This window comes from Diceros bicornis, chromosome X (genome assembly GCF_020826845.1).
Source record: "Diceros bicornis minor isolate mBicDic1 chromosome X, mDicBic1.mat.cur, whole genome shotgun sequence".
NCBI lineage: Eukaryota > Metazoa > Chordata > Mammalia > Perissodactyla > Rhinocerotidae > Diceros > Diceros bicornis.
This window is the reverse complement of record NC_080781.1, coordinates 73,354,533-73,380,742: the sequence shown is the minus strand read 5'-3', so window position 1 is coordinate 73,380,742 and position 26,210 is coordinate 73,354,533. Positions and strand designations below refer to the sequence as shown.

The window sequence follows — 26,210 nt, the reverse complement described above, 5'->3', positions numbered from 1 at the left end:
AATCACCATAAATGTAAATGGGTTGAATTCACCAAAAGACGCAGAGTGGCTGGATGGATTAAAAAACAAGACCCAACACTATGCTGCCTCCAGGAGACCCATCTCGGCTCTAAAGACAAACATAGGCTCTGAGTGAAATGATGGAAGATGAGGCTTCAAGCAAATGGCAACCAAAAGACAGGGAGTGTAGCCATACTTGTATCAGACAAAATAGACTTCAAGCCAAAAATGTTAACAAGAGGCAAAGGTGGACATTATATCATGATAAAGGGAACAATGCATCCAGAAGACATATTTACTAATATATATGCACCCAATATAAGAGCACCAAAGTATATAAGGCAACTATTAACAGACTTAAAGGGAGAAATTGAAAGCAACACAATAATAGTAGGTGACTTTAATACCTCACTTACATCAATGGATTTATCATCCAGGGAGAAAGTCAGCAAGGAAACAATGGCCTTAAATGAAACACTAGACCAGATGAACTTGATAGATATATATGGAACATTCCATCCAAAAGTAGCAGAATACACATTTTTCTCAAGTGCACATGAAACATTTTCAAAAATAGACCATATGTTGGGAAACAAAACATATATCAATCAATATAAGAAGATGGAAATCCTATCAACCATATTTTTTGACCACAGTGGTGTGAAACTAGAAATCAACTACAAGAAGAAAACTGGAAGAGAAACAAATATGTGGAGACTAAACATCGTGGTACTGAATGACTATTGGATCAATGAAGAAATCAAAGCAGAAATAAGAAAATACCTGGAGATAAATGCACATGAAAACACAACATACCAAGATGTATGGGTTGCAGCAAACAGCAATGCTAAGAGGGAAGTATATAGTAATACAGGCCTACTTTAAGAAACAAAAATCTGAGACAATCTAACTACACCTAAAGAAACTACAAAAAAATAAATGAAGCCCAAAGTCAGTAGAAGAAAAGAAATAGTAAAAATGAATGGAACTAGATAAAATAGAGACTAAAAAGATGGTGGGACAGATTGATGAAACTAAGAGCTGGTTCTTTGAAAAAATAAACCAAATTGACAAACTTTCAGCTAGACTCACTAAGAAAAAAAGAGAGAAGGCTCACATAAATAAAATCAGAAATGAAAGAGGAGAAATTACAATAGATACCACAGAAATAAAAAGCATCATAAGAGAATACTGTGAAAAGCTATATGCCAACAAATTGGACAACCTTGAAGAAATGGATAAATTCTTAGAATCATACAACCTTACAAAACTGAATCAAGAAGGAATACACAATCTGAATAAACCAATCACTAGTAAGGAGATTGAAACAGTAATCACAAATCTCCCCAAAAAACAAAAGTCCAGGACCAGATGACTTCTCTGGTGAATTCTATCAAACATTCAATGAAAATTTAATACCTATCCTTCTCAAACTCTTTCAAAAAATTGAAGAGGAGGGGACACTTCCTAACTCATTTTATAAGGCCAACATTACCCTGCTACTAAAACCAGACAAGGACAGCACGTACAATAAAAGAAAATTACAAGCTAATATCTGATGAACATAGATGCAAAAATTCTCAAGAAAATATTAGCAAATCAAATAAAATACATTAAAAGAATCACACACCGTGATCAAGTGGGATTTATTCCAGGGGTGCAAGGATAGTTTAACGTCCACAAATCAATGTGATACACCCCATTAACAAAATGAAGAATAAAATTTACATTATCGTCTCAATAGATTCAGAGAAAGTATTTGACTAGATTCAACATCCATTTAAGAAAAAAATTCGCAGTAAAATGGGTTTAGAAAGAATGTACTTCAACATAATAAAAACCATATATGACAAACCCACAACCAACATCATGCTCAATGGTGAAGAACTGAAAGCTATTCCTCTAAGAACATGAACAAGACAAGAATGCCCACTTTCACCACTCTTATTCAACATTGTATTGAAAGTCCTAGTCAGAGCAGTCATACAAGGAAAAGAAATAAATGATATCCAGATTGCAAAGGAAGAAGTAAAACTATCACTGTTTGCAGATGACGTGATTTTATATATATAGAAAACCCTAAAGAATCCACCAAAAAACTATTAGAAATAATGAATACAGTAAAGTTGCAGGGTACAAAATCCATAGACAAAAATCAGTTGTGTTTCTATACTAACAACTAACTAGCATAAAGAGAAATCAAGAATAAAGAGAAGCCAAGAATACAATCCCATTTATAATTGCAACAAAAATAAAAAAACACCTAGGAATAAATTTAACCAAGGAGGTGAAAGACCTGTACACTAAAAACTGTAAGACATTATTGAAAGAAATCAAAGAAGACACAATTAAATGGAAAGATATTCTGTTTTCATAGATTGGAAGAATAAACATAGTTAAAATGTCTATATTACCTAAATCAATCTACAGATTCAATGCAATCCCTATAAAAATCCCAATGAAATTTTTCCACGAAATGGAACAGAGTCCTAAAATTTATATGGCACAACAAAAGACCCTTAATAGTCAAAGCAATCCTGAGAAAAAAGAACAAAGCTGGAGGTATCACACTCTTTGATTTGAAAATATACTATAAAGCTATAATAGTCAAAAGAGCATGATACTGGCCGAAAAAAAAGACGCACAGATCAATGGAACAGAATTGAAAGCCTAGAAATAAACCCAAATATTTATAGACAGCTAATTTTTAACAAAGGAGCCAATAACATACAATGGCAAAAGGAAAGTCTCTTCAGTAGTTGGTGTTGGGAAAACTGGACAGCCACATGCAAAAGAATGAAAGTAGATCGCTATCTTATACCATACACAAAAATTAATTTGAAATGGATTAAAGACTTGGGTATAAGACCTGAAAACAAATCTAGACGAAAACATCAGCAGTATGTACTTTGACATTGGTCTTAGTAGTGTCTTTTTAAATATGTCTCCTTAGGCAAGGGAAACAAAAGCAAAAATCAGCAAATAGTATACATCAAACGAACAAGCTTCTTCATGCCTAAGGAAACCGTCAACAAAATGCAAACATAACCTACCAATTGGGAGAAGATAGTTGCAATTCATATATCTCATAAAGGGTTAATATCCAAAATATATAAAGAACTCATACAACTCAACAACAACAACAACAAAACAAACAACCCCATTAGAAAATGGGCTGAGGATCTGAACAGACATTTTTCCAAAGAGGATATACGGATGGCAACAGGCACATGAAAAGATGTTCAACATTGCTAATTATTGGGGATATGCAAATCTAAATCACAATGAGATATCACCTCATGCCTGTCAGAATGGCTATTATTAAAAAAGACAAGAAATAACAAGTGTTGGAGAGGATGTGGATAAAAGAGAATCGTCATACTCTCCTGGTGGGATTGTAGACTGGTGCAGCCGCTATGGAAAACGGTATGGAGATTTCTCAAGAAGCTTAGAATAGAACTACCATATGATCCAGCCATTTCACTTCTGGATATTTATCCAAAGAACATGAAAACATGAATGCTAAAGATATATGCACCTCTATGTTCATTGCAGCCTAAGTGCCCATTGATGGATGAATGGATAAAGAAGATTTATTATAGTATTCCATTGATATATATTGATATATAGATATAGATATAGATATAGGTATATGAAATGGAATAGTAATCAGCCATAATAAAAGATGAAATCTTGCCATTTGCAACAACATGGGTAGACCTCAAGGTCATTATGGTAAGTGAAATAAGTCAGACGGAGAAAGACAAATACTGTATGAATTTATGCGTATGTGGAAGATAAACAAAGAAATACATACAGAGAATAGATTGGTGGTTACCAGAAGGGAAAGGGGGTGAGGGTTGGGTAAAAGGGGTAAAGGGGTACATTCGTATGGTGATTGATGATGGCAACTAGGCTTTTGGTGGTGAACATGATGCAGTCTATACAGAAGTCAAAATATGATGTACACCTGAAATTATATAATGTTGTAAATCAACGTCACCTCAAAAAAACAAATTAAAAAAAGAAGGCTTGTCTGATTTCAAGTGGAAAATTTATGTCATGGAGAAATAGGAATTATGGTTGGATATTTTGGGAAAAGTGGGACCAGATTAATTAAACAAATACTTAAGTGTCTTTTGCTTCCAGGGTACTGAGTTAGGTCAGTGCATGATGCATTAGACATTAATTTCTCTCCTTAAAGTGCTTATAATCTTAGATCAGAGATATGCACAAATAATTAATACAAGGACCATGATAAGGTTCAGAAGGGAGGCAGGAGAGTTCATTTTTGTCTAAAGTGGTTGAGAAAGATTTCATGAAAAAGGAGGTAGTTTTAGGCTATGCGTCTTAGGATAGGAAGGCTATTGACAACCTGAAACAGCAGAGGTAAGCATAAGGGTAAAGGAATAGCATAACCTAAGGTGTCGGGGTGGTAAACTGAGAGAAGTTTGGTTTTAAGTTAAGACTCAGGATATTGCCTGTTGTCTAATCAGATGTTCTCAGTTTTGCTTGTACTCATTTGAGTGTGAGTGTATGCATACTAGGTTGTATACAGTTTTATCACTTGTGTATCCACCCCCACAGTTAAGATAAAGTTTCATCACCACAAGGATCCCTCAGGTTGCTCTTTTATAACCACACCCACCTACCTCCTGCCTTACCCCACCCCCAGTCTTGTCAACCAGTAATCTCTACTCCGTTTCTATAGTTTTGTCATTTCAAGAGTGTTATATAAATGGAATCATATTGTATATAACTTTCTTCTGCTTAGCATAATTCTCTAAGTTGTTGTATGTGTCAATATTCATTCCTTTTTATTGCTAAGTGGTATTCCATGTTATGGATATACTACAGTTTGACCATTCACCAGTTGAATGACATCTGGGTTGATTCCAGCTTTTGGCAGTTACAAATATAGCTGCTATGAACATTTGTGAACCAGTTTTTTGGGGTTTTTTTTGGATATGTGTATGTGTGTGAACATAAGCTTTCATTTCTCTAGGATAAAAGCCCAAGAGTATAATTGTGGTTCATATGGTATTTATGTTAGTTTTTTAAGAAATTTCTAAACTTTTTTCCAGAGTGGCCGTAGCATTTTATTTTCCCGCTAGTAATGTATGAGTGATCCAGTTTTTCCACATCTTTGCCAGCATTCAGTATTGTCACAATATTTTACTTTAGCTATTCTCATAGGTGTGTAGTGTGATGTATCATTTTGTTTTTAATTTGTGTTTCCCTGATGGCTAGTGATGTTGAACATCTTTCCGTGTGCTTATTTACTATATGTGTATATTGTTGAAATGTCTGTTCATGTCTTTCATCCATTTTCTAATTGGCTTGTTATTTTATTGTTGAACTTTAAGAGTTCTTTATATATTCTAGATACTAGTTCTAGATCTGTCATTTGAAAATATTTTCTCCCTGTCTGTAGCTTGTCTTTTCATCCTTTTCACTTAGGCTTTCAGAGACTAAAAGTTTTTAATTTTGATGACAAGTGATATATCAGTTTTCCCTCTTATGGATCACGCTTTTGTTGTCAAGCCTAAGAATTCTTCGCCTAGCTCCAGAGCCTGAAGATTGTCTCCTGTGTCTTTTTTTCTAAAAGCTTGATAGTTTTACATTTAATTCTATGATCCATTTTGAGTTAAATTGTGTAAGGTATGAGGTTTGGATGGAGGTTCGTTATTTTTTACCAATGGATGTCTAATTGCTCCAGTACCATTTGTTGAAAAGGTTATTCTTCCTCCATTGAATTTGATTTGCACTTTTTTTAAACATCAATTAAGAATATTTGTGTGGATGTATTTCTTGGTCATCTGTTCTGTTCCATTGATCTATGTGTTTATCTCCTCACCAGTACCACATTATTTTGATTACTGTAAAGGCATTCCTTGTTTTATTGCTCTTCACTTCATTGCACTCCAGAGATATTGCATTTTTTACAAGACTCTCCTCCAGCATAAAGATTACAACTCACTAAAGGCTCAGATGATAGTTAGCATATTTTAGCAATTAAGTGTTTCTAATTAAGGTATGTACCTTGTTTTTTTTAGACATAATGCTATTGCACACTTAATAGACTATAGCATAGTATAAACGTAACTTTTATATGCACTGGGAAACCAAAGAATTCGTGTGACTCTTTATTGCGACACTCGCTTTATTGTGACACTCGCTTTATTGCGGTGGTCTAGAACCAAACCCGCAGTATCTCTGAGGTATGCCTGCAACTACATAGTCAGCATTAACATGGGAAAGAGTAATGCCTTCCACTTTATTTTTTGTTAAGATTGTTTTCAATATTCTAGGCTCAGTGCCTTTACATATAAATTTTAGAATAAGCTTGTCAATTTCTGCTAAAGCCTTTGACAGGAATTGTGTTAAGCCTGTGAATCAGTTTGGGAGAATTGACATGTTCACTCTGTCAAGCCTTTTAATCCATGAATACGGTATGCCTTGCCATTTATTGACGTCTTCTTTGGTTTCTTTTTTGTGTATGTGTGAGGAAGATCAGCCCTGAGCTAACATCCATGCCAATCCTCCTCTTTTTTTGCTGAGGAAGAATAGCCGTGGGCTAACGTCTGTGCCCATCTTCCTCCACTTTATATGGGACGCCGCCACAGCATGGTTTGACAAGTGGTGCATCGGTGCGTGCCTGGGATCCGAACCCAGGCTGCCAGCAGTGGAGCACGTGCACTTAACTGCCACGCCACGGGGCCGGCCCCTTCTTTGGTTTCTTTTATAAGCATTTTGTAATTATAGCATACAGATATTTAACATGTTCTGTCAAGTGTATATCCAAGTATTTAGTTTTTTTGGAGTGATTGTAAATGGTATTGTGTTTTTAATTTTGGTTTCTGTGTATGTTGTTAGTGTATAGAAATGCAATTGATTTATGTGTCTTGATCTTATTTCCTGCAACCTTGCTGAGCTCACCTATTATTTCTAGGAGTTTTCAATCTCTTTTTAAACATATTCCATCCTGCTTTTTTTATACTACATTTTTGGCCTTGGATATTAATTATGTTCTGGGTTTGTTTGGGCTAGAATTTAAGGTTTGGAGTGAAACCTGTTATAGTCATTGGAGCATAGTTTACCCATTGGGGCACATGATAATTTTTTAAAATTTTCCTCTCATTTTCAGGAAAGCTATTATAGAATATTGGTTAAGAGATCAGCCTCTGTAGTCAGATTGCCTGGGTTTGAATCCTGGCTCTACCACTTACTAGTTTGTGATCTTGGAGAAATTACTTAACCCCTGTATGCCTCAATTTCACATCTTTAAGAAGGGGATATTAATAGTACTCACTTCCTAGGATTAAATAAGTTAAACATATAAAGTACTTAGCACAGTGCCTGGCACATAAAAAGCGTTAAGTAAATGTTAAGTTTTATTATATAAGAAGAGATTTTTTGTGCAGACTTTGTTCAGAAAAGTATGGGTAATATTTTTGTATGTATTTTATCATTTTCTTTAGCATAGAGATCACTATCCATTAGAGTCACTAATGTAAGTACCAAACTTCCTCCCACCCCATTCATTTTGGAATGTGAGAGCAGAGATCCCAGAGAGGAAAGGAAAGGGAAGAGGAATAAGGAACCAAGCTTCACAGGAACTAAGCCTACTGTGCTAGACATTCAACAAAATTCACCTCACTTAATTCTCAAGATAGGTGGTATTTTGCCTATTTTATAGATTGTATAGATAAGGAAGAAGCTAGGCCACTTGTTCTTTTCTCAATACTATGTTGCCTTTTTGCTACATCATGCTGCTAAAATAGGGGGAATTGGTAAAGTCAGAGCCAACTCTGCCAGCACCTATTGAGCTACTTGCCTGGCTCATTGATTTTTTCCCACAGGATTACTACGTTTTATGTTCTTTGCCCCTGCTCCTCCCCCACCCAATCACATGTCCCCATGGTTTACCTCTTTATATTGAATAGCAACTTGGTACCCAGAAAAACAAGGGGGCGAGTTTACTGCTTTAGACCCATCAATATCTTTTATTTGTTGAGAGGTAAACATTGCTGATATATTTAAACATAAAGCACTAACTGAGAGGCAGCTGTGGATTAAGAAAAAGAACATTGGACCCAAGTTCAAGCACCTTCCTTCTCTGTCAATTATTACCTGTATGGCTTTGGAAAACTTGCTTCACCAATCTGGTTGTAGTTTTTTTATATGTAAAATGAGTGATTGGACTAAAAATGAATCTTTAAAGTCCCTTCAAGCTCTAACAAAATTCTATAATAGACACTAGTTCAAAGAGAGAAAGGCAAAACATGGCTACACGTAAACTACTTCCTAGGGCCTCAGAAATGGAGATTAGCTTCTCAGTATCTTCACTAGTGTTGGCTTGCATTTTTTTCTTTCTTTCTCTCTTTCTCTCTCTCTTTCTCTCTTTCTTTCTCTCTTTCTCTCTCTCTCCCCTCCTTCCCTTCCTTCCCTATCCTTCCCTTCCCTCCCTTCCCTTCCTTTCTTGAGGAAGATTGGCCCTGAGCTAACATCTGTGCCAATCTTCCTCTATTTTGTATGTGGGATACCTCCACAGCATGGCTTGATGAGTGGTGTGTATGTCTGTGCCCAGGATCCAAACCCATGAACCCTGGGCCCCCGAAGTGGAGCACAGAAACTTAACCAGTGCACCATAGGGCTGGCCCATTAATTAATTAATTAATTAATTAATTAATTAATTATTTTTTTGTGTGTGTGAGGAAGATCAGCCCTGAGCTAACATCCATGCCAATCCTCCTTTTTTTGCTGAGAAAGACTGGCCCTGAGCTAACATTTGTGCCCATCTTCCTCCACTTTATGTGGGATGCCACCACAGCACGGCCTGACAAGTGATGCATCGGTGCGTGCCCAGGATCTGAACCCCGGGTCGCCAGCAGAGGAGTGCGAGCACTTAAGCGCTACGCCACAGGGCTGGGCCCTATTTATTTTTGAAAAATGAAAATTGTGTATATTTAAGGTGTACAAAATGATGTTTTGATATATGGCTACGTTGTGAAATGATTACCACAATAAAAAAAAATTAACATGTCCCTCACCTACCATAGTTAACATTTTTTTGTGTGTATGATAAGAACACTTGAGATCTACTCTAGCAAATTTCCAGTATACACTACATTGACTATAGTTACATTGCTGTATATTTGGTTTTCAGAATTTTTTTCATTTTATAACTGAATGCTTGTACCCTTTGATTAGTATCTCCCCTTCTCCTCCAGTCCCCAGCCTCTAGTAACCACCACCACCATTCTATGGATTGTTACTATGAATTCAACTTTTTTTTCTTTTTAGGATTCCACATATAAGTAAGATCATGTGATATTAATTTTTCTCTGTCTGGCTTATTTCACTTAGCATAATGTCCACCAGGTTCATGCATGTATCGCAGATAGTAGGTTTGCAGTTTCTTATTGTCAAAGGCAGGTGTTTTTCCTGTCTCCTACATTTCCTATGTCTAGAATTAAAGAGCACAATACTCAGTTACATTTTATTTTTTAATTTTTTATTTATTTTATTCTATTTATTTATTTTTGTTTATTGCAGTAACATTGTTTTATAACATTGTATAAATTTCAGGTGTACATCATTATACTTCTATTTCTGCATAGATTACATCATGTTCACCACCCAAATACTAATTACAACCCATCACCAAACACATGTGCCGAATTATCCCTTTCGCCCTCCTCCCTCCCCCTTCCTCTCTGGTAACCACCAATCCAATATCTGTCTCTATGTGTTTGTTTTTTGTTGTTATTATCTACTACTTAAATGTAAATCACAATGAAAATTTCTTAAGGATAGAGAAAATGAGTAGAAATATTAAATTTCTAATTGTACCTGTGGGCAGCTGTCTCTTAATATGGTTGAATCAAAAGCTTATTTGAACCTATGCTTTCTACAAAAATGGGCCTTTTTAATGCACTTTTTAAATTGAAATACATTTGACATATAACATTGTGTAAATTTAAGGTGTACAACATGTTAATTTGATACATTTATATATTGTAATATGATTGCCATTGTAGCAATAATTAGCACCTCTATCACATTACATAATTATCATTTTTTAATGGTTGGAATAATTAAGTTCTAGTCCCTTAGCAAGTTTGATGATAATAATACAAAATTGTTGTCTATATTCACTATACTGTGCTTTAGATCCCTAGGACTTATTTACTACTTTTTGCAAGTTTGTACCCTTAAACAACATCGGTCCTGTCCCTCTACCTCCCAGCCCCTGGTAGCCACCATTTTGCTCTCTGTGTAAGTTTGGCTTTTTTAGATTCCGCATGTAAGTGATATCATACACTACTTGTCTTTCTCTGTCTGAGCTTATCTCAGCATAATGTGCTCAAGTCCATTCACGTTGTCACAAATGGAAGGATGCCCTTCTTTCTCATGGCTGAATAATATTCCATTGTGTGTGTGTGTGTGTGTGTGTGTGTGTGTCTGTATACACACACACACACACACACCTCACATCTTCTTTATCCATTCATCCCTTCATGGACACTTAGGTTGTTTCCACATCATGACTGTTGTGAATAACACTACAATAAATATAGGAGTGCATGTATTTCTACAACATCCTATTTTCATATCCTTTGGGTATATACCCAGAAGTGGAATTGCTGGGTTATATGGTAGTTCTATTTATAATTTATTAAAATTTATATTTATTAAAATTTAATTTATTACCCCCATATTGTTTTCCGTGGTAGCTGAACCAACTTACATTTCTACCAACAGTGAACAAGGGTTCTCTTTTCTCCACATCTTCGTCAGCACTTATCTCTTACTTGTTGATAATAGCCATTCTAACAGATGTGAGATGGTATGTCATTGTGGTTTTGATTTGTATTTCCATGATTATTATTGATGTTGAGCATGTTTTCAGGTACCTGGTGGGCAGTTGGATGTTTTCGTTGGAAAATGTCTATTTAGTTCTTCTGCCCATTTTTTAAATCAGATTATTTGTGTTTTTGTTATTGAGTTCTATGAGTTCTTTATGTATTTTGGATTTTAACCCTTTGTCTGATATATTGTTTGCAAAAGTTTTCTCTCATTCTGGAGGTTGCCTTTTAATTTTGTTGATTGTTTCTTTTACTGTGGAGAAGCTTTGAAGTTTGATGTAGTCCGACTTATTTATCTTTGCTTTGGTTCTTTGTGCTTTTGGTGTCATATTTGAAAAATCATTGCCAAGAGCAATGTCAAGGAGCTTCTTCCCTACCTTTTCTTCTACGAGTTTTATGGTATCAGGTCTTATGTTTAAGCCTTTGATCCATTTTGAGTTAATTTTTGTGAGTGCTGTAAGATAAAGATAGGGTTCCAGTTTCATTGTTCATCATATGTTTATCCAGTTTTCCCAACACCATTTGTTGAAGAGACTATCCTTTCCCCATTGAGTGTTCCTGGCTTCCTTGTCAAGTATTAGTTGACCATATATCTAGGGTTTCATTCTGGGCTCTCTATGTTGTTCCATTGGTCTGTGTGTCTATTTTTATGCCAGTACCATACCATTTTCATTAGTGTAGCTTTATAGTTTATAGTATAGTTTGAAATCAGGAAGTGTGATACCTCTGGCTTTGTTCCTTCTCAGGATTGCTTTGACTATTCAGGGTCTTTTGTGGTTCCATACAAATTTTAGGATTGTTTTTTTCTATTTCTGTGAATTATGCCATGGAAATTTTGATAGGAATTGCAATGAATCTACACATGGCTTTGGTAGTATGGACATTTTAACAATATTCATTCTTCTGATCCGTGAACATGGAACATCTTTCCATTTGTTTGTGTCTTTGATTTCTTTCCACAGTCTTGTAGTTTTCATTGTACAGATCTTTCACTTCCTTGGTAAAATTTATTCCTAGGTATTTTATTGTTTTTGATGCTATTGTGAATGGGATAGTTTTGTTTGCAGATGTTGCATTTTTAGTGTATAGAAATACAAGTGAGGGGGCCGGCCCAGTGGCATAGCAGTTAAGTGCGTGCGCTCTGCTGTGGCAGCCCGGGGTTCGCAGGTTCGGATCCTGGGCGCGCACCAACGCACTGCTTGGCAAGCCATGCTGTGGCGGCGTCCCATATAAAGTAAAGGAAGATGGGCAGAGTTGTTAGCCCAGGGCCAATCTTCCTCAGCAAAAAGAGAAGGATTGGCATCGGATGTTAGCTCAGGGCTAATCTTCCTAATCTTGTTTACTTTCAGATGTTTTTATGTCACTTATTAGTGTATTTTCATTTCAACTTGAAGAACACTTTTCAGCATTTCTTTGAAGGCATGTTCTAGTGGTGGTGAATTCCTACAGTTTTTGCCCTTCTGGGAAAACCTTTATTTCTCCTTCGTACCTGAAGGATAACTTTGCCAGATAAAAATTGCCAGCCAGGAATATTTTATTTTTCAACACTTTGAATATGTCATTCCCTACTCTTCTGGCGTAAAGTTTCTGCTGAGAGATCCACTGATAGCCTATTGGGAGTTCCTTTGTAGGTTACTTTCATTTTTTCCCCCTTGCTACCTTTAATATTCTTTGTCATTGATTTTGAAATTTTCATTATAATGTGTCTTGTAGAAGGTCTTTTTGCATTGAGATAATAGGGTGTTTTATTAGCTTTGTGGACTTGTATGCCTGTCTTTTCCCAGGATTGGGAAGTTCTCAGCTATTATTGCTTTAAATAAACTCTGCCCCCCTTCCCTTTCTTCTCCTTCTGGTACACCAATTATTCTTATATTTGCCCTTCTCATTAAATCCAATAGCTTGTGTAAGGTTTCTTTGCTTTTCAATGCTTAGTTCTCTCTTCTCTTCTAATTGAATTATTTCTATATTCCCATCTTCCAAGCCATTCATTCTTTCTTCTATCTGGTCTTCCCTGTTACCAGTGCATTTTATTGCATTCTTCATATTATTAATTGAATTCTTTAGCTCCAGAATTTCTGGAGAATTTTAGGCTTGCATTGGATCCACAACTTCCACTTAGGTCCTATCTGCCCACTTTTCGATGCACAGTTGGGGAGAAATCTCCCAGGTGTCCTGGTGTAATGTATAGTGACACTAGTGTTCAGCTATGCATGTCCAATTAGTGGTTAATCAAAGAGGAGAGAAAATAGGAACCATTCATCTGCCTTGATGCTGACATCACTCTCCTAATGCACTTTAAATTTGGATTCTGCTGTTAATACTTGTGTCCTAGCAGGAAATGACGTGGAGTATGAGATTCTGTAAGAAATACTCATTTTAATTCTAAAATTAAAATTTTAATTTTCAAATAGCTTCCCCAATAAACTAGGACTCTTAAAATATTTTAGAAATCTAATTCAAATTTTTCCTTATTAAGTATATAAAATATCAAACCTTAAATTTAGTATAAAATAAATATTTTATACTTTATTACCACTTTTCTACTTTCCTCAATTTTTTTAAAGTTTTTTTTTTTTAATATTTTATTTATTTATTTTTCCCCCCAAAGCCCCAGTAGATAGTTGTGTGTCATAGCTGCACATCCTTCTAGTTGCTGTATGTGGGACGCGGCCTCAGCATGGCCGGAGAAGCGGTGCGTCGGTGCGCGCCCGGGATCCGAACCCGGGCCGCCAGTAGCGGAGCTCACGCACTTAACCGCTAAGCCACGGGGCCGGCCCCTCAATTTTTAAATTATTTACTACTTTACAATTTTTGTCCTCTCTACCTGTTATATAATTGTTTCAGTATGTTTCAACATATGCTTTCTGATCTTTTTTTGTTCTAATAATGTTCTGTCTTTCATATATGAAGATAATAGAAGGGAATGTGCTTTGAGGTGTTTTTCAGAGAAGTTATGCATTTGCAATGATCCTTCTGTTTCTTCTTGCTTACTGACCTAGGCGTTTTGATATGATTGACTGAATTTAGGAGAAGAGACTGTGGTCTTGAACTATTTTAGGAATAAGCTGCTGTACTAATAAAGTTTTCTTAGTACAACAACCCTGCAATAAATCCTTGATTTGAATTTATTGTTATTAAACTAAGTGTCCTTGTTATTGAGTGTGGCGGTTTTCTTGTTTTGTTTTGTTATCATCATTTAATATTTGGGAGTCTAGTTAGGGCAGTAAATAGTATATCTTGTACCACACTCAACAAATGTTCTAAAATGGAACTTTTTTCTAACACTAGGATTTTAACAGGTTATTGGTAGTGTTTTTTTCCTATAAGATGTTGGGATATGTCAGTAATGGAGAGGATAATGAAGAAAGGAGTAACATAAGAAAAGAAGCACATCTTTGTAATAAATTCAGGATGCCACAGAGTGAGAAAGGCAAAGCTATTATTGAAGACTACATGAAAAAAGTCAGTCTGGTTTGAACTTTATTAATTTGGGTTACAGTGTCCCATATTGTAATTTTGAAACAAATAGAATTTGAATATGTGAAATGGTGTTTTAGTATCCAACATACACTAGAATATCATACACTTCAAATTATGACATTTTTCTATTCCTTTTTTCAATGGCCATTCAGTATTCTTAATTTCTAAAGGTAATTCAATAGCATTTAAAATGTTAATAGAAAAAAATGACAAATTTCAGGAGAACTTTTATATGAATTTTATTCAGTTTTAATTAATTCCTTAATATGTTCTTGATAAAATTTAAGGCTTATTATGGGATAACCATTACCTTATATTCTCTCCCTTTTACTGTTCATTACTACTTAATTGATATTGAGAAAGCACAGGAAATTAAACTGAAATCAATTATTTTTACTATTTGTTAGGGACATTAGTAAAATTACCCAATTAAAAAAAATGATATGATGACGATAAGCACGTATAACATATGGAAAAGATCCATAAAGGAGGAAGTGACCAGCAATTCACAAGATAAAACATTAGGGTTGGGTAGGATATTTATAGGTATTAGGTATAATGCAGCAAAGTGAACCAGAAAATTTAACATACAGAGATACAAACCTGAAATGGTATTATTGCTTAAAATGTGAGGAATGTTTATACTTGGTTCTAAAAAAAGAGATCTAATTGGAAGGTGAGGAGTAACGGTGGATTTTAAACATATTTAGAAATCCATAGGGCCTGCCCAGTGGTGCAAGGGGTTAAGCGTGCACCCTCCGCTGCGGCAGCCCGGGGTTCTCAGGTTCGGAGCCCGGGTACACACCGACGCACTGCTTGGCAAGCCATGCTGTGGCGGCGTCCCATATAAAGTGGAGGAAGATGGCCATGGATGTTAGCTCAGGGCCAGTCTTCCTCAGCAAAAAAAGAGGAGGATTGGCAGATGTTAGCACAGGGCTGATCTCCTCACACAAAAAGAAAAAAAAAAAAAAGAAATCCATAGACCAAAATATACGTATACTGTGAAAAACAGTGGGTAGAGGTAAAAAGAGTGAGAAATCTATATGGGATTATACTATAGACTGGACAGTATAGATGATGCTTTCCTCATGGAGAGGTAAAGAAGCGGGATACTTTACCTTTAGATCAAACTAATGCTTGATTTTCCCCCATTCCTCCCTACTGCAACTATAGCTATTATGTTGAGCCATTTAACATCACTATTTTCTTTATGTAGAAAATGATTGAATATCAACAATTGTATATGGTTTGACCCATATAGGAATACCCCAAAACACCTTCAAAGTTCAAATTAACATGGAGAAGGAACCTATAGATTTTAGAAAGGAATAGCTGGTATAAATTCATTGGTGAAACGTAAGAGCTGGAGATAACCATATTTTGTTTTAGTTTTCTCTATCAAATAGAATGATCTCTAAACTGTAAAGAGTAGAGCAAGCACGGTTAAAGAAAAGAAAACCCAAGATACATGAGTATCTAACTGTTTTAAGAGGCTCAAGTGAATTAAATCCTGATATATTGAAATAATTTTCACTGGCAGGTATTTTTTGTGAAATCAGAGTGGACAGGAGAAATGGAAATTACCCAATGGACAAGTATGCAAAAGGGAACAAAGAGTAGATTCTAGAAATTGTATATTGGTGAACTTAGGTTTAACCCCAGGCAAAATTTTAGACAGGTTTATTGAACAGGTGGTTTGTGTACTCTTAGAAAAGAAAGAACTTATCACTAGGAACTTAATATGTTTACTAAGAAAGAATGCCAAACTAACTTTATTTCCTCTTTAATCTGATCAATAGATAGTAGAAGGAAGCTGTTTTAGAAAAGTAACATAGACTTTGCAGTCTTAAATTGCATTCATAGCAGTATAGTTGAAAATAATCCACTGTACTCTGTGCTGACGAGGCCACTGGAAGTTTTGCTCAGCTCTTGTTATTTTAAGAGGCTCAGACATTGATGAACTAGAGACTTCTCAGAAAAAAAGCAACCACAGTAGTATTTATGGTGAAAGAGTGTTTTTCTATTGGGGATGATAGGAAAGAGAAGTGTTTGTAAATTATGGCTGTGAGTAATGTAGAGGGGACTTCACATTTTCATTTTGAGAAGACTTAAAGCACAAATGATAGCTATCTTTAAATATTTCATGGGTTACCATGTAACAAAGGGATTTGACTTTTTTTAGTGTAGCTTCCAATGACAGAACCTGTATGACTCTCTGGAGGTTATAGGGAGACTGAGCTCAATTAAAGGTAGAATCTCCCCAAAATTAGAGCAGCTCAACCTGTGAATTGGCCATTTTTGAGAAATAATAATCTCTTTACTAGCAGTGTTTAGGCAGAGGCTGAATGACCGTCTGCCAGATACGTTATAGAAAGGATAATTTTGGGGGGAGGGAGGTTGGGCTAGAATTGGTGGTTCCCAAACTTAGCACAGTATCAGCAACACCTGCAGAGCTTATTAGAAAAACACACTTGGAGAGCTGTATATATTTCTGTAGATCGCTTTTCCCTTTAAAGTATCTTATTCATTTCTGAAATCGGGTAAATGATGAAACCTTCATCCAGTGGAAGGTAAATTCCACAAGGATGAGGATCTTGTTTGACTTGTTTATAAGCTGTATTTCTAGTGTCTGTCACAGTACTTAGCTCATAGTAGGTGGTCAACAAATACATGTTTTAAAGAAAGAAGGCAATTATTCCATTGATAGCTGTTTATTAATCTCTATGACTTAATAAATTTGTAAAATACACACAATAAGCCTTATCCTGCTCTTACTTAAATCTTTAAGCATTTTGGTCTATCACTGAATTAGTTCATATATCTTATCTTTTTTTAGAGAACAATTTAGAAGCTTATCCTACAAAATTTCAAAGAAAAAATTTGGAGACATAAGAAATTCTGAATAGAATATTTTGTATTTAAATAAATTTTATACATATGTACATTTGACTAATTTATCTCCTAGTTGAATCTGTCAACATTGCTAAATACAAAGAAATGTATTGTGACATCAAGGATGTTTCTCTCAAAAGGGAAGTTCTTAAAGTATTTCAAGACAAAGTTGGCATGTTCACAACACTACTCAAGAGAAAATGCTTTATAGTTGATTGTTGGAACCTGACCATAACTATCTCAGCTCCCCAAAACACAGGTGTCATTAAATACATACAGTGTACTATTTTTCTGAGGTTGCCAAATCCTTAACAACGGTGGATGGAGAAGCAGACATTTCGTTCTGACTAAAATTATGTTGATTGGTTGCCCTGTTTTAACCAGTGTTTTGAGAGTTGTATTGCCATTTTACTTTTGTGACTTTGTGGGGCTAAATTACGTAGTAAATAGAGACTGAGATAACATTACTTACCCTTTGTAGTGTTTTTGAAATACTTAAGTAATTAGTCAAGGTAATTAATTATATATACTAACACTTATCATATACCTTTGAAGTACTGTAGATTTTAGAATGCAATAATGACATTATAGTGGATATATCAGCATAGGATTGTGGGAATTTTTTCTCATTTATTTGTAGTTGTTTCTTCATTATACTTTGTTTGGGTGAAAGTTAAATTGCTCATCTCTAAACTTGTGGTATGCTTATAATAGAAGAAGAAACAATTCACTCAAATAGTACATTTGTTAGAGACATTCAGATACAACACAGCGATAATTGTGTGTGTGTGTGTGTGTGTGTGTCCGTCCTTTTATTTTATTGTTACTTTTGAGCACAGGAATAATGACTTTGAGCATCCCCCTCCCCCAGAGGAGCTATATAATATTCATGCCGGGAGAGTGAAATCCACTTCTTCTGAGTAAAATATTCAAGAGTTGGTCAAAAGTGAACTCCTTTTTTTTTTTTTTTAATTTTTTCCCCCAAAGCCCCAGTAGATAGTTGTATGTCATAGCTGCACATCCTTCTAGTTGCTGTATGTGGGATGCGGCCTCAGCATGGCCAGAAGTGGTGCGTCGGTGCGTGCGCGGGATCCGAACCCGGGCCGCCAGTAGCGGAGCGCGCGCACTTAACCGCTAAGCCACGGGGCCGGCCCAAAAAGTGAACTCTTTTTAATTGTATCTTTATAGTTAGTTATCAGCCATTAACAATTGGGGACAATGTTCCTGATAAAGTGCTCTGTAGATATATAAGAAAAGCAAGAAGCAGTAGTACTGAAAAATAGTGGCTAAATGGAGAATATATGCAAAATAGTGTTGACAGAACTCCTCAGTGTATAGAGCCTAAGGCCTATTGACATTACCAAAGGACTGAGAAAAATGTATAAATATTATCATGTCAGGTGCTCGATGAATAAACAAAAAATTGCTGAGATGAGAAAGAAAGAATATTTGATAATGCTGCTGTCAGATATGCCACATACCTTATATTAGAATTTTTGAATAACTGTTAATGATGACACAGAAGAACGTAGTAGAAAACTCATGTTTAAGATAAAGATGTATTGTTAAGAGTGTTAAGTGAAATTTTTAAAATTTACCTGTACTTTTATCACAAAGTAGTTGGTTTCATTTCTCATTTCTTTCTAGTCTTTATCCATATATGAATGCATATTTTTACCTAATTTAAATCATACTATACCTACAAGTTAGTATTTTATATTTTTTCCTTATTGTTCCTAATTTTTCCACACTGCTGTAGTTTTCATATTTTAATTATTTATTCTTATAGAATAGTCCATTACATATCCCATAATTTAACTGTTTCCCTGTTGTTGGGCTTAGGTTATTTATAATTTTTTGGTATTACAAATCGTACTCTATTAAACGTTTTGTACATGTAACTATATTTTGCTAATCAATTATGTCCCTAGGATAGATTCCCAGGGGTTGGGCAATGGGTGTGCATATTTTCATGATTCTTAAAGTGTATTCTCAAGATTATTTTTCAAATGGGTCATGTCACTTTATGGTGCATCTAGAAATGTAGATGTATACCAGTTCCAAGTAGTAATTGCTGGCATAGATTTTAGAATTTTTAAAATGCTAATTTATTAGGTGTAAAACTATATTTTGTTGTTTTCGTTTAAATGTCTTTTGATAGTTGGCAAAAAAGTTGAACGTTTTCTGTGACTTACTTTATTATTTGTATTTCCTATATTATGACTTATCGGTTAATTTTCTTTATTCACTCATCTATTAGATCTTGATGGTGTTCTTATAGATGGTTAGTTTTATGTGTTTTAAAATGTTAAGACTGTCATATTTGTTGCAAATAATTTCCATTTTTTCTTTTAAATTATTAGTTTTCTTTGTAAAGGAGTCCTAAAAGTAAAAAGCTAATTTGTATACACTATAAAGATGCATCAAGTTTTCAGTAATTGTTCCTGACTTACGAGTTTGGGCCTGAGATACTAACTCTTAATGGGGTCAAGAATATTTTGTTTATATGCTTAGTTGTGTTCTTTTGGCCGTTGAGAAACTCAGATATTTGTTGGATAAATGACTGGATTTCTGGTAGCTATTTACCTCTCCTCTCTGTTTTTCACTGGTTCTTTCTTTTTCTATCTCTGCTCCTCTTCTTAAAGTTGTTTTTCTGATTTTTTCTTCTTCTTGATGTTATTATTATTTTTTTTAATACTTCAGGCAGTGGTTTTCAACCACTTTCCCCACCCCAGGAGATGTTTGGCAATTTCTGGAGATATTGTTGCTTGTCATGACTTGGTGGTGGTGGGGTGATACTAGCATCTAGTGGGTAGAGGCCAGGGATGCTGCTAAACACTCTACAATAGACAGACAGTCCCCCACAATGAAGAATCATCAGGCCCAAAGTGCCAATAGTTCCAAGGCTGAGAAACCTTGCCTTAAAGTAACACTTTTCCTCTATCTACTTATAAAGTATGGATAGAAAAAAGCAGAGCAGAAATAATGGTTGATTGTCTCAAGGAACTCAGAGCTGTAAGAAATGTTTGACTGGATAAGGAAGATTACTAAAGTCTCAAAGTCTCTAAGTTCCAGCTTAGAGTTGTGGAAGTTTCTAGAGGTTGAGATGGGAAGCCGCTACCAAAAAGAAATCCTTTTACCTGGTACAGATGCTTATGGATTTTCTACCATTATTTACTCAGCATCTCACGGTGTTACATAAATACTCAGATCTGTAATGTGTTCTTATGATTTGCATTCAACGTTTCATCGATTTTGCTATTCATCATTCATTTTTTGTCATTTTGTCAGTTTAACATGGCCAGTGGATCTACCTTTGCCAGAAAAAAAGACTTCATTGCTCTTAAGATTGAGGCATTGAAAGATTGCGTGTTTTTGATTGTGGCATGGCTCTAATTGTGCTAATCTAGCTACAACTCAATTCTTGCCTTAATTTTGCCTTGCTTCAACATAAAGCTATTATTATTTGTACTATATTATTTGTGCACTATGATAAAATGTCACCTTGCCTCAAGGTGACTTTGAACTTACAAGGATCTTATATTTTGATTAAAATATAAGGTGTGGGATGTTAAATATTTTCAGTGTATAAGGGAAGACTGGAGGAATTTCACAGAGCAAGTGAGTGCTTGTAAATTCTTGCATGGGGATCAAGATCTCCATTTTAGGGAAGTGAACAGAATCCAGGTGATGTTTGTAGGGGAACTGTAAACTTTTGCTTTGTTCTGGCTGCTTTTTAAGAAAATTAAGAATAGGGCAAAACAAACAAAAAAAAAGGAGACAGGATCTAAGACGACCTCATAGGAGATGAAGCCTCAGAAGTTCATTGGTAACTAGAGGGAGAGCCTGCAGTTTCAGAAACCAAAAAGAGAAGAACCTACAGACAAGCCTAGAAAGGATTGTTTGTTACTGAAAACCTATGTGGTATCATAGCTTCCTTTCTCTTTTCACTGTGTAAATCTCTTGTATTACTCTTGAATTTTTAGGGACAGCTGTACATGGGGTGGATGGGTGTGAGGAGGTAAGACAGGAGTACATGAAATTCCCTATATAATTTTTAAGATGTATTATATTTAACCAAGTACAGTTTTTATTCTAAAATTTCTTCATGATATAATAAGATTTACCTATATATTTGAGGTGACAGTGTCTTTGACTACAGTGTACCAAGAAAGGCAAAACTTGAATGTACCTAAGAAAAGATAGTAAGGCAAACAGAAAATCAGACTTCTGGGATTTAAGAGTATGCTTAGTGCTTTGCAGTAGTGAACTTGAATTCATAAAATCATGAAATGTGTAATAGAATTTAGACTTCTCACAGGGTAGAATTGCTGTGGTGTGTGTAACCCTGTTTTGTCTCATCTTAATATTCATTTTTTGTTCATGAAGTAGGTTTTGCTTTAGGTTTTAACGAATGAATCTCCTATTTTATGTTTTCCAGTGAGTATCACCTCTGCCAGGCAATTAACCGGATGTAGTCGCTTCAGCCATATTTTCCCTTCATCTGCTTACCAGCACATTAAGATGCATAAGAGAATTCTGGGGCACTTGTCATCTGTCTACTGTGTAGCATTTGACCGAAGTGGGAGAAGAATTTTTACAGTGAGTTTAAAATTTATGATACTGTAGCATATTAAAGATTTACAACATTTGAAGCTAGATTTCATAGCATTCAATTACGCTTTGTAAGCAGTTCATCCTTTTTAGACACATGAATGCAACAAAAGATTAGTGGAAGTTGAAAATCTTTTCTCATTCTATATAAGTAAATGGGTGGACTATAATGCCCTCTATCTTTTGGGAAATCTAATTTAAAAAATTAAATCTTCAGAAGGCCTTATAGTCTAGAGATGGTTAATTTATGTGAAAAAAATTTACTTACTCAATTTCATTTGATTCCATTTTAGCAAACATTTATTAAAATGCATTTTCTATTTGTGACAGTGTAATTGGTGCCAGTTTGGCTTAATTAATGATTACATCATCCTTATGGTTGAATAGGTGAACTACACAGTTGGTAATGAAGATATACAGTTATTGTGTATATCTTTCTTTGATTTTAGTACTAATTATTTTTAAAATTGGCTTTTTATTAACCAGATCATATTGCATGCTTTTTAGTACAAAATTATAGCACACCAATATTTCCAAGAAAAGGCTTAGTCTCACTGCTTCAGTACTAAGTTAATATAGAAGTATAGGGAAGGGCATAATTTTCTTTCCTTTTTTTTTGTGAAGAAGATCAGCCCTGAGCTAACATCCATGCCAATCCTCCTCTTTTTGCTGGGGAAGACTGGCCCTGAGGTAACATCCGTGCCAATCTTCCTCCACTTTATGTGGGACACCGCCACAGCATGGCCTGACAAGTGGTGCGTCAGGATCCGAACCCAGGCCACTAGCAACAGAGCGTGTGCAATTAACTGCTAGGCCATGAGGCCGGCCCCCATAATTTTCTTTTTAAATTTCTATGCTACAACAAAGGAAATGGTTTGTATTTTGAAAAGTTATAACTCTTTGGAGTTCATTACAGACTTTTCAGTTGATGTTTTCATGACTCTAAATGCATCACCTAAGTATTTGGATGTTGATGATCATGATGATTGCCATCTTTTTGTTAACAGATAATTATTAAATAACTTATCTACCACATTAGAGTAGAATTGCTTTTTACTATTTTTAAATCTCTTTTGAAAATCTCAGTAGGAAGTTCAATATAATATTTTCACCAGAGATTATTAACAAAGCCTCATATTTACTGAGAAATACATATAGACTTTAGGTTAAATTTTTAAGTATTTGTAGAAAAAATATTCAAGCAATTAAGAAAAAGGCTGTTAAGACCTAAGGAAAGAAATAATGGCAGAGATAATGCCAAATCACTTAGATGAGTTAAAGATATTTTGAGTTGTCAGGATTGGTAGTAGTTTTGAGAGGAGTTCTTCACAAATGTCATTGTCAGTTTGGACAATGCTTTGTCAGTGCTATCATTTGGACATCGTTTATATTTCCTGCTAGATCCATGTTATATGGAGAGAAGACACTAAAAATAAATGCTTGGGAGTAACTTAAATCCTCCCTTTGTCTTTTGGGTTTTTTGGGAGGAGGCGAATTTCTGCTTTTTTGTAAATCTTTTGTCCTGTTGTGTTACTATAGGGTTCAGATGACTGTTTGGTGAAAATTTGGGCAACAGATGATGGACGCCTCCTTGCTACACTTCGAGGGCACTCTGCTGAAATTTCTGACATGGCTGTTAACTATGAAAACACTCTCATTGCCGCAGGCAGCTGTGATAAGGTTGTACGAGTGTGGTGTCTTCGAACTTGTGCACCAGTTGCAGTCCTTCAAGGACATTCAGCTTCTATTACTTCCATACAGGTAAAAAAAATGAAAAGACACCTCTAACATAGGTAATAAGGATGATAATTCTCTTGTTTTTTGTTACTGTTGTACGGAATGGCAACAGAAAAGTGTTGATCTCTTAAGGGCTTAGTTCCCACTCTGCAGACAGGTATTTTTTAAAGTTCCTTTTTCATATAAGTCTATTCCCTTTAGAAATAAGTAAAAATATCATTGAGAGGGTTTTTCAAATACAATGTGAGACGTCTTATTCATGTCAATTGTACTTATGAAGAGAGGAGAAGACTTGTAAATGCCTTAAGGAGCAACACTAATACCTGTTAGGATATAAACAGGTTCTAACTTGAATATTCACATATTTTGTGTTAATATTTAATGTAAGATATTTGTCAGTCAGATTTTGTGTGGGCGTGTATAGTTTATGGAAATTTTTGTTAGTTTCAGTCATTTCCTATTTCAACTTGATGTTTGACATACAATACATTGCCTTCTTTTAAATACTTGTCCATGTAGTGTTTTTATCAGATGTTGGTAGTGAAAGTCCTGGATACCCTCAAAAGAACTTAGTAAAACTAAGCTGAACTTTTGTTCTCTCTCTTTTTTTGAGAGCAAAACAGAGGAATCCTTCTGAAACTGTCTTTTACACTTTGGTCAAGGCGACCACTTTAGTGGATGAAATAATACTCCCCTTTACTTTATTCTTTAGTTGCTAAAAAGTATGCCAGTCAATTTTTCTGTGTTATTTAAATAATATATCACCTGTTTATGAGGAGCCAGCAAGAATTGTGTTCAATGTATATTGGATTTGAAAAATTTCATGTCAGAGTTTCTGATCAGTTGAAATTATTTTATGGATTTTGTTTTGGGTTACTTGTGTTCCCACCATGCTGTCTGACAGATAATTTCTAGAATTTGGAGATACTCTCATACAACATAAAAATAAATGACTGTTTATAGTCAAAAATGTTTATGATACTGTTTGGCTCATTTATAGTTTCATTTGCTAGTTTCTATCTCATTTCAGTTACATGTGGGAGCACCCTAGAGATACATGGACCTCTTCTCGGTCACATTATTTCCCTTAGTGATCTCATCAAGTCTCATGGCTTTGAATTTCATCTGTAGGCTGATGAGTCTCAAACTTATATTTTCATCTTAGGACCTATCTTTTAGTTCCATACTTGTATATTCAACTACCCACTTGGTATCATCACATGAATATCTACTAGGCATGTCAAACTCAACATATTCAACATTGAACTCCTATCTTTCCTCCTCAGATCTGCTCCTCCCAAAGCTTTTTTCATCTAAACAAATGGCAGTTTCATCCTTCCACTTGCTCAGAGTAGTCATCCCTGACTTTTTTCTTTCTCTTATATCTCATATCTAACTTGTTAGCAATCATGTTGGCTTTAACCTCAGAATATATTCAGAATCTGACAAATTCTCATGACCTCCAACATTACTACCCTATTTCAAACCACTATCATCTGTGACCTAGATTATTAAAATAGACTTCTAATTGATCTTCCTGCTTCTTCTCTTCCCTCTCTCCTGCCCTAGTCTAGGCTCTACAGGGCAGCCTGGTTGATTTTAAAATGGAAGTTAAATCATGTCACTGGAGCTCAGAACCTCAGTAACTTCCAAACTCAGAGTTAAAGCTGAAGTCTTTATATGACCCACAAGGCCTTACATTCTCAGCCCTTTGCGTTCTTTGACCTCATCTCCTACTACTTATTTCCTGTTTTGGTTCTACTTTAGCTGCTATCCACTCTACTTTTTTAGACCACTCTAGCTACATTCTTGCCTTTGCTCTTGCTGTTTCATGTCTTTGGAATGGTCTTCCATATGGCTTATTCCCTCACTTTTTAAATTCTTTGTGCAAATGTCACTTTCTCAGGGAGCCCTTCTCTGACCACCTTACCACTCTAAAATTGTAAATTGTCCCTCTCAACAGCACTCTGTATCTCTATTTAGTTTCATTTTTGTCCGTAGTAATGATCACCATTTAGTATGAATTCTGTATCCTTTATTTATTCTTTGCTACTTGACTGTCTCTATTAACATCATGGTGTATTATCCTTCCAGTTTCCTTCTTTCTTTTTTTTAACAAAATTGAGTTAAAATGGTATGATGTTAATAGTGGTTGCCTCTGGGTGGTGGGATTATAAGTAGCTTTTATTCTGTTTTTCTGTATGTCCGAAATTTTCTTCAATAACTATGTATTAATTTGTATTCAGAAATGTACATATATATAGTGTTTTTATTTTTATAGTCTCTAATATGATTTCTCATTTAAAGACAATCCAGGGGCCGGCCCAGTGGCGCAAGCGGTTAAGTGCGCACGCTCCACTGCGGTGGCCCGGGGTTCGCCGGTTCGGATCCCGGGCGTGCACCGACGCACTGCTTGGCAAGCCATGCTGTGGCAGCATCCCATATAAAGTGGAGGAAGATGGGCACGATGTTAGCCCAGGGCCAGTCTTCCTCAGCAAAAAAAGAGGAGGATTGGCAGATGTTAGCACAGAGCTGATCTCCTCACAAAAAAAAAAAAAAAAAAAACATAATCCAATTAAGGTACGTTAATAGGACCGATCCCCCTTTGTGATTGAT

General features: G+C 35.4%; 1 protein-coding gene across 1 annotated transcript in view; it reads left to right on the top strand.

Annotated features, from left to right (window-relative positions):
- Nucleotides 1-26,210, top strand: part of BRWD3 (bromodomain and WD repeat domain containing 3) — a 137,196-nt gene that overhangs the window by 35,133 nt on the left and 75,853 nt on the right. The window contains exons 7-8 of the mRNA XM_058536252.1: nt 21,685-21,845; nt 23,397-23,618. Coding sequence (XP_058392235.1) covers nt 21,685-21,845; nt 23,397-23,618 — 383 coding nt within the window. The remainder of the gene's footprint in view (nt 1-21,684; nt 21,846-23,396; nt 23,619-26,210) is intronic.